General features: G+C 43.8%; 1 protein-coding gene across 1 annotated transcript in view; it reads left to right on the forward strand.

Annotated features, from left to right (window-relative positions):
* Nucleotides 1–9,669, forward strand: part of LOC131890483 (limbic system-associated membrane protein-like) — a gene marked incomplete at its 5' end in the record, with an annotated part of 52,417 nt that extends 42,748 nt beyond the window's left edge. The window contains 4 exon segments of the mRNA XM_059239833.1: nt 2,889–3,016; nt 4,828–4,881; nt 4,969–5,122; nt 8,811–9,669. Of these exon segments, the coding sequence (XP_059095816.1) occupies nt 2,889–3,016; nt 4,828–4,881; nt 4,969–5,122; nt 8,811–9,025 (551 nt within the window). The 3' untranslated portion in view covers nt 9,026–9,669.
* Nucleotides 9,670–10,155: the final 486 nt, after the last annotated feature.

Here is a 10,155-nt window from a genome sequence, read left to right on the forward strand (position 1 = left end):
AAAAAATAAAGATGTCACCAGGAGAGGAACGGAAAAGTAGGGGCCGAGCTGAAGCTGACTCTAGTCACTTTTGGCCTCAGGGGGGTTTATTGTCTAGTTGTCAGTTGTCCAGGTTGGTGGGAAGGGAACGAGGGTGGGTGGGGGGGTGCTTGTGAGTGTCCCATGATAATCGCTTCCTTTTCTGGACCACTGAGGTTTGACGATAAGTTCCTTTTTTCTGAACTGTTGTTGGAACCGGATCTTGTCTTTCTGTTCCTGGGATTTCGATCTTGCTGTTGTAGAATTTCGAAGAAACTAGAGCAACAAAGATGTCATTTGGCAAGACAAAAGCGAATTGAATTTGAAAGCATTTCCATGTCACATGAATGACGAGGAAGATTCCGTTTGACTTAGTTCCAAAACTTACCATAATGCCGCTCTCAATTTGCAAAAAAAGACAGTCCATTTGTTTTATGATCAATAAAATATCTCGACGAGAGCCTTTTTTGTCTACTCAAAGAACTTGAGTCTGGGGAAAGAATATTTTTTTTTCAAAAAAAACAGGCATTCATGGTTGTCCCACCCAATCACCCAACCTGGAACCCAGGTCGCCTGGGCGTCCTCATCTACATTCTATCCAAATCTGGCATCTTTCCTCATTCCATCTAATATGGACACGCCAATGTGGGAAAGGCTCCTTTGTGGTGGCTCCATTTCACAACGTCCAACGTCCCAAGATCCCGTGGAAAGGCATCAATAAATCTTTGGAACTGGACTAGATCCTTTGGAACACCATTGGAAATCTTCCTTTTGTGGTCCAGGTGATGAAGGTGCAAACTGACAGGGAATCCCTCCTCGAAATGGACGCCATTCTCAAGACTCGAGCGGGAAGGTCCATTTGTCCATAATCTCCCGTCCTTTTGGAAGAGTGAATTAGGGCCGGGAAAGGAAGGATTCTCCAAGCAAGTTAAGTTATAACTGGGTGTGTTCAACATCCTGTATGCCCGTCATGAGATCAGGAGGCTCCTTTGTCCAAGTTTGCAATAAACCAATGGTCATTGAGACGGCCTCATCATCCGTCACGCCATCGAGGCTAATTCCTCGAGGCCTTGAGGCCTTTGGGCGGGTACGCGTGTGAAAGTTCAATAGTCGACGGGTGCCTTGCCTCGAAAAATGGCTGTTTGGATCTTGTTGGTGTCAGGGAACTTCTCTTAGCTATATATATGGTTGTGTGGGTCTCGTATAAACTGTACACACTCGCATATGAGCAGGAAATTGTGGAAAGATCCTTCGAGGCTCTCGAACTTTTCTCACCAACTTGAAGGCCTCTCCCTGAAGTTGCTATTCGGAGAATAAAATTCCCTCACCCCTTTCCCATCGGTGAACTTGTTCCAAATCCCACATAGATATGAATATTTCGGCGCTACAAAGAGCTTGAGGTCGAGGCCTGAAATCTAAGCCTACCAGTAGGCTTGCTCCTCATGTTTGTGAACGTGTGTATTAAAGCAGCCTTGAGGGATTTAGAGCCTTGATTTGAAAGAGTTTTTTTGAAGGCATGGAGGGAAAATCGGGAAAGGCTCACTTTCCTGTTCTTCTTCTTTTGCGTCTTCTTCGTCTCAAGCAAAGAGGTTAAGTAGACGTTCGGATGCAAATGGGCACTCAAGCTTGAAAGGACCACGATACAAACAAGTTTTAACGAGAAAAAAAACCTCTCTCAAACTGACTACTCCAAGGTGTACCCGTTCCAAAGACACACCTCCACCATCAAACTGCAACGAACGGCCAACCTGGCACGATGTCGTGTTGTAAGTAACCGGATTTGGCGGGATCGCATTCGCGAAATCGTCAAATGACAAGTCAAAAATCTGAACTAGCGTAACTTCGTCAAAGTCAAAAGCTCTGATGCCAAATGGGAATTTGGGGCTCACATTCTGTTGGTTGAATGAGACGTTCAGCTTGACTGAACCTAAAGAACTTGTCTTTGACAAATCTAGTTGAGAGACGACACATTCAAAGAACTTGTTTGTAAATATTCAAAAAAACACGTTTCGCATTTGACAGTCGGCAGCCCTCTGTAGTCTACAACTTAGTACGGTATGTACACTGTACGTATAGTTCACTTGAGCAAAGAACGATTTGTATCCTCTTCCCCGAGATCTGACACCTGACTAGGGAATAATTTATCATCATACTCCTTCCCGATCAAATCTGGCACACTTTGAGCCCACTTTACGCAGAAACTGGTGTAAAGAAACAAAACAAAGCCGACAACATTCCAAATACACTCGGGGATCAATCTTCCTCGTGCTAGATGCTAAAAGTTACATGAATCGCTTGCAATCTGATCCGAAAATCAGTGTTGAGAAACAGCTCATTCCAACAGCATATCATGGCCCATTCAATGACTGCTTTTAACGTGGAAGAAATTTGAGCCAACTCTTCAGCAAAAAATCAATTTCGTCATTTTTTTTCTCGTTTTCATCTCAATCATGGATCAACAATGCCAATTTTGGCATTTTTGTCAGTTATTTATCATTTTTTTGTGCCGTCATGTCATGGCAAAAATTGATCAATCTTGACCAGTCCTATGCATGGTGTAAATGTTCAGGGCATCAAAGTAATGGAAAACGCTTTAACACACCAAAGTTTGATTTACTTCCAACGTTTCTAATGAACACCATTTACATGCTGTATATCATGTTCATAGCCATGATTACAGTCAAGATTACTTTGGTCTTAGTTATTTTATGCTATGACGATCAATCACATGGACGCAATTAATGATGGCTATCGGTACCCTCGATCCCAGATCCTCCTCAGGGGCTATTTTGATCGTCCTTGTGATGAGACACGTCACTGATCTCTAATAATCAAGACTGCCATTGTTTCACTCTCACTTCTCATTCCAGGTCACCCAAATCGCGCCAATATAACGAGTCGTGCGTTGAGTTACCACAGCGACCGCTACAACCTCACTTGGACGGTGTTCAGCTACTCTGAAATTTCCCAGTATCGCATTCTCTACCGAAAAGTCATTGTGAGTATCCCTCCATCCGATGACATCACAATTGCCTTTCACTCCCGCCCTCCCCTTCCCCTCGGCCGCGTTCTTCGACGATGATCTGGCCTTGGAAAGGATTAACCCATGATTATCCTCGCAATTTCCCCTTCAGTCCACTTGAAGTTGTACTTCGGGAAGGCTTTCCTTCTTCTTGTCATATGATTTGCTAATCTGACTGGTCCTCTTGATCCTTTGGAAGTCGTTTGGAGCGTTCCAACATAAAGGAACATGGCTCATTAGCCCTTCGAGAAATGGTTTCTCGTCCTGGACTCAAGCTTGTCCGCAAAATATTTTCCCAAGATGGATCCATCCCGACAGCAGAATGAAAGCCAGAATTCACGCCTTCAGGCTCAATTTCTCATTTTGTCTCACATTTGACATCCACTCGCCACTGCAATGTTCCAAGGGGAGGGGTTGGAATATGGATCCGGATTAGACGCGCTTCCTTGACCCAAATGAAAGTGGATTGCGCATTGAAGTGGTGGTTGCTCAGGGATCCAAGGCACCAACAATGGCGTTTTCCACCACGTGTAAAGATAGGGAGATTCTTTGCAGTGGATTTGGGGTTCTTTTGTCTCAAAAGTGGAGGAAGTGGGGAAAAATCTCGTGTCTTGAGAGGACTCGAATTTCATCCTTTCAAGTTGGTCTGGTAGTACTACGTAGGTAGTAGGGGGGGGGGAAACAAATGAACTTCCTCTTGAAGTGAGCTCATACTCACCTCATTCGGACAAGCAGACTCAAGAAGACGGGGAAAGGGAGACAAAAGGCTGGGTTCATTCGTCAAAGTTGCGTTGGTCTTTGGTCTTTGACTAAGGTGGTTGCATAATTGAACACAAGGATACATGTCGTCTTGGCGGGTCTTGCAGTGTACAAGAAAAGATTGTTGCATTGATTAGATAACTTTCATTAACCTTGATGAGATCTTAGCCTGGGTGTGTGGCCTTGACGTCGTCGGAGAATGGCCTTTAGGCGGCGAATGTATAGTAGCCTCCGTTTCTTCTCTGAAGTCAGCGAGGAGTATTGGACTCAAAATTATGAGCCAGAAGTTTAAGACGAGTTCGTTCCTCAAAATAATGCTTGGCTTCCGGTTCAGAAGAATTTCCGCTCCAGCTTTAACGACTCTTTGACGACGTGTCCCTTCTCCAAAAATTGGTTCCATTCTCCAGAAAACGGTGGAAAAAAACTTCAAACGCTTCCACAAGACTATTAAACTTTAACAAAAATAGCCCGCCCATTACGTATATGAAGTCCCTGAAATTCTTCGTGGGTGGATCCACGGCAAATGCTCAAAGTAGCTGGCAACCTGGCACAGTTCCAGGACCTTATTCACGATGTGGATGGGTTTTGAGCAGAACATCTAATTCACTCAGTACCAGATTACCCTATATTTAGCCCAGGGTTGGTTTGCAAAGGGATATTTGGCGACGTGGAACGAGTTTTCGTCGCCTTGGATCCAAACGACCAGAATGCCAATGTGTGCGTTACAAATATGTTCTCCACCATGTTCCAAGGAAGTGGGAGCAGTAGTCGGATCAATAAAAAAACTTGGTCAAAAAATGTCAAAGAGCTCCAATTGAACGTGATAAGACTTCACATTCCCAGTACAACGTGTTCACACGGATGTAAAAGCCATGGACTCAACTTTTTGAGAATAACTGGAAAAAAACTAATCTCGTCGTCTTGCTCTTGGATCCGGAGAGTGGAACGGCCAATGGGGAAAGGGGGGGTCCCCTTTGCACATTTAGGTCATCATCCCATTGAATCCGTGTTCTCGTTTCCATTTGCAGCCTGAGAATGACCCGAATTATGACACGCGGAGTCGTTGGCACAACATTGTCCAGGTAAGTCGAAGCAAGGTTGAGGCATGGTGGCAAAATGTGAGCGAGTAATGACGATGGGAATGGGGGGGGATGACTTCTTCATTGCAGTTCTTCAATCCTCGAGTGACTCCATTGCAAGATATGGGTTATATGTTCTATGCTTTGGAGCCGCATAGTCAATACGAGGTTATCATCACTTGTCAGAACCAATGGGGTTGGTCGAAGAACTCGAGTCCTTTCTTCTTCTCTACCAGATCCACAGGTTAGTACTACATAAGACTGCAATTATTTTGGCACACTCGAACCATGCTTGGTGTAGACGAATAGTTGCTTTCTTTGAAAAGAAAGAATGAAAAAGAATTCTTATAACACATTTACTATAGGAAGGAAGAAAAATGAGATTACTGTATCAGGGTACAATTGCACATTTATCTTAGATATTTTTTTTTCTTGTCCTTGAAAAAGGTAGTAAGTGATTACTATGAATATTAAATGTGGTACGTATTTGTACGATATAATACACAAGCAAGCGAATGAATAGTCATTTTACCCACAGTTCGTAATTGTCTGTATGGAGGTAGTGTTCTTTTGCAAGTTGCCACTCTTTATATAAGTTATGTAAATATCCTGTCATTAAGAGACTAGAACGAATGATGGGAACACTTTTTTTGAGTCATTCAGGCCTGGAACGGATGTGGGTACTTCCAGACAGAAGTTCTCATCGATTGATTATAATCGAGCGATGGCGTGTCGTCATCTGTTCATCTGTTCCACAAAGGTTCACGATCACGTCTGAAAGAGGCAGGATTTTCTCCATCTAAATATAAACGGATCCTCCCGAAAAAGCGAAACACGAAACACCCGTACGTATTTGATTAGCCTTGTCCAGTCTGAAGTTGCGTTGATGTACAATGGTCGTGCGTGGCCTTTAATGGTAAGGTCAATCCAGACAAACGCACAAAAGGGGCTCAGATCGCTCGTAATCTTTTTCAAAAGAAGACGGACGGACGGACGGACATTGTTTTCATTATGAAGACCGACACATTTCAGCCATTTCTGGCGTGTACCATTCTTTTCATATATCATTTTCTTCCTTTCAATTCCACTTTTCTCTGAGAGGATGAGTCAGTTATTGTTGTGTTTTATTTCCTCCACTTTCCATGATTGACACGCGAATGCTCAGCACATTTGGATGGCCTTTCAAGGCCGATAGACTTGGAACACGATCGGCTTATGATATCAAAAGATCCACCCTGACAGCTCAAGAGCGTATTGAAGGCCGGGCTTTGCGACCCTGAAATGGGCTATAATCATTTGAGACGGGCCCTTGACTTGTTGACAGGATGGAAAGGTCAGCCTTAGGGATCTGAGCCTCGGCCTTTAGACCGCAAGAGAGCAGAAATTTTCTTTGCTCATACATTAAAACTTAATTGTACCAAATCCCCAGGAGGCGGTGGAACACTCATTTACATTTAGGGAAAAAAGGTCAAAGCGAGTCAACTGTGCATGGTGTCAAAGGCTAATGTTGTTTGAAGTTATGAAAAATTCTCATTGTAGTTGGGCATTGTCCTCAGGAAATTATTCTCTTGAAACAGGATCAATTGTAACAAAGTCCAAGTTGGCAAAACTAGGGTGGATCTCTGAACTCGGAAGGTTGTTCCAAGATTGGCTCTGGATGTTCCATTGATCGCTCGAATGGACTCGCTTGTTGGAAATGATGCCAATAAGTTTCTCTTTGAATGACCTTTGTTACATTCCCGCTTGCAAGCATAGACCCCCCTCCCCCCCCCAAAAAAAAAGCTCCCTCCCCCCCACCTTTTTCTTCTTTCCAGGTCCCATTGGGCTATCTCCTTATTATTACATATCATCTCAAAGAGAGTAGATAACTAGTTTCCCATGGATGATTGACCTGCTCAGGGTTGCCAGACATGGGGATTTTTGAGCGAATTGCATGTGAGACACTCGACTTGTCTTGGGCTCATTTGCCTAATGTCTCGCTGTCATTGGGCTCATTTGGCGCAAATGACAAAGTGCCCACTCCTCATCGGGATATTCAGCACTTGGCAACACTGATGAGATGAGTTGGAATGAAATTGGCCTTCCTCTTTCTTCTCCTCTTACTTGGTCTTGCCCTTGTTCTTCTATTCCACTGGTCTTCTTGTGTGGAACACAATGAGACCGAGAGAGCGATATTAGTCGGGAACAATGAAAAATGCGAAGATATTTCTCTTGCCTTTCCATCCAAATGGATGAAAAAGGTCCATTTCTTCTCGTTCTATATCTCTCCTCCCGTAATGTTACATGTGAGTTGTGTTGCCCAAAACCAATCATGCCCAGAGTTTGACCTTGTTCCAATCCCGCTCCAAAACGCCTTATTTATGTTTGGAACAACTTTCTGACGCTCAAGTGGCCCCTTGAATGTGGCCAGAATGTGGCCCAACTCGTTTCAAAGAATACATCATGTCCGTGTTAGTTTTTGGATACGTATACCAACATCGCGCGTACAATGGTGGCTTCTACGCTAATTGAGAAGATTTTGCGTTCCTAAGATCTCGATTGAAATTCAACGCAAATATCATGACAGCAACATCATCAGTCCATCATGGTACGTTCGGGTGAGAGCCAAACTTCTAATGAAGTCCAATGTGATTTTGAAGCCAATTTGAAAAGTACTGCTCAAGTGAACAAAGGTCGGGGCAAGTCCTGCAAGAAAACCAGATTTCCTCAATTCTCTTACCAAATCAGTGACCCTCTCACGCTCAAATTGAAGACCTACTACTATGAATTGTCCGATTCGAAAACGCGGGCCTTGATGGAATCGAATCCCTATGTTCATCTCGATTCGTGCATATTTTGCTTACGAGTGTTTCACAAGTTCGAGAAACGGAAAGAATTGCTTTGCGGCCACGTGAGTCATGGACGTTGCATCACGAGAAGCTGCCCGAAATGTTACCCCAAATTGCGTAAATTTGAAGCCAGTGAGAAACCGTTAGATTCAATTTCCCAATGGAATCAATCCTGAACGCAGATGCATTCACCCATTGGCCTAGGGTCTTGATTAATGTCATGAATGGATCGAATTAAAAATGAATGAACATTGGTACAAAATGTTAAATAAATGAAAAGCAAAAGCGGTCTGTGAATGTTCTTGTGCTCTATGTAGATATGGTATTGATTGACAAAGAGAAATGGAAACGACTACAAGTAATTGGTTCAAAAAAGGAAGCCACCTGGTAGCAATATGTAAAACTTGAAGGGTATCATCGGACTGATAGGACTTTTAAAGTGACCTATTCCCGAATTCCCGCGAAGGACCAAACGGGGTCCTCCTTGAGGCGAATGAGGAGGAGGGTTTTCTCCATTGGAGTGGAGGATCACGAGGCCGATCGTTGGTTGGCTTGTCGTATTATGGAGTTACTTGGCGTGAAATTGGAAAAAAGACGGTCGACATGCCATCCACCTTTTCCCGGCGCTATCTCCTGGAGGTACATGGAACACAACGCCACTGCAGTTTGGCAAGTTCCAGGGTGCCCCTCTTCTTTCTTTCACACGCTTGCTTGCCCTCTGCTGGGCATTAGATACATCAAGGGATACGAGGGTTGCAAATTGTCAAGGGACCTATGCACGTACTTGGATCTGGTCTTGATTCAGCAATTCCCAAGTCTTTGGCAATGCCGTACATACTCGTACATAAAAGGCCAATCAGGGCGACGCGAATGTATATGGAACGATGTCAGAATCCATCGAAAGCTTTAGATGATCATGATTGACACATTCACTTCGATGATAAAGGGCAATCTTCTGGCAAATTGATTTGAACTCAATATTTTGAATAAGAGTTCCAAATATCGGAATTGTTCATCCAAAAGTTAGTATTTGACTGAAGGTGGGAAAACACGTGTCAATAATTGATTGCTAATTCGTGCCCTTCTGTTGTGCTTTCCTTCCAGACTTCAGCCCTAAGGTTGATGCATCGCAACCCAAGGGCCATCAACCATCGGAGATTCTTGTGGATGATTCATCTCTGTCATCTGCCAGTGGAGAGCTCTCATCTTCTGCTACCAAAATTGGAGACGTGTCGCAGAAGACGGCAAAGACCATGATCCCAATCATAATGGCCTATTCTAGCCTCGTCATCTCCAACACGTTCCATCTGGGAGTATGAAAAAAGGAAGAGCAAGGCCTCTAAATGGAGGTTGCGTGAAACTCCAATTGTCTGGCACAATCATTAGTGCGAATTACACAGACTTCCTTTGTTCAGCAATGCTCTTGAATCAAGCTTGAGCGACATTAAAGAGGCTTCACAGACCTCGAAGGTGAAAGTCAAGCCATTTGAGGGACGAAGGAAATGACAGCCCTCTTTCTGCGAAGATTCAAGGATAGGTATTGTACATTTGAGACGAGTGTGAAGTGCAGAAACTATTTGTTGTGATGCAGTTGTGCCAAGGTTGTGCCAAGGCTCCAGGCAAATTCCAGAGCCGTTTCTGTGCATTAAAATGGAAGCAGAAAGAACCTGCAACTTGCTGGTTCCCTATTTTGGAACACTCACGTACACCCGTGCACTCGCTAAACGACAGTGTGCCAAAAAAAGACCTCGTCCATGAAGGGAGTTGCAAAGAAACGGGTCTGTTCACTTTTCAGGTGCAATCAGAGTGCAGCTCGATCAGTGAAATGAATTCTAATATACATGTAACAGCATATTGGTTCCGCCAAAGGATGATAATACTCTCTACATTTAGATTGAAACGTATACATTTATATGATAACTTTGTTCCAAGATCAAATAAACTTACTTAAGAAACTTTTGGACCGCTGAGAGTTGTTGTCCATGGCTACTAATTCCGCCTTTTCCAAACAGATGATGCTCCAATTATTGTGTAGATCCCAGAAGGTGATTAAAGCCCCACGAATGGAATGAAACCGAGTTCAATTCCTACAGGGCAATTGGCTGCTGAAGTTGCTTTTGGAACACTAGATTTAGTTTCAAACATGGACCACTGAAGCTCAAGTTGATTCAAAGGATGTGGAGCGAGTGTGTGCAACAAAAAATCACTTTTGGCATATGGCGATGTTCACAAAAAAGATCTCTGAAGTCGATAGGCAGGTCATGACCTGCAAAAGGCTCGGTTCCAATATTGGACTCTGGCCTCGAAGACCGCCAAAAAGCAGTCTTCGCTTTTTGCACCACCGACTTGGCTGGGCTGTATTCAATCGGTCGTCAAAATCATTCTCTCATTCCGATCCATAATTTTCCAATGGACCATTAAGAGGAGCCCAGATGATTTTGAGGAGCAA

Source organism: Tigriopus californicus, chromosome 11 (genome assembly GCF_007210705.1).
Source record: "Tigriopus californicus strain San Diego chromosome 11, Tcal_SD_v2.1, whole genome shotgun sequence".
Taxonomy (NCBI): domain Eukaryota; kingdom Metazoa; phylum Arthropoda; class Copepoda; order Harpacticoida; family Harpacticidae; genus Tigriopus; species Tigriopus californicus.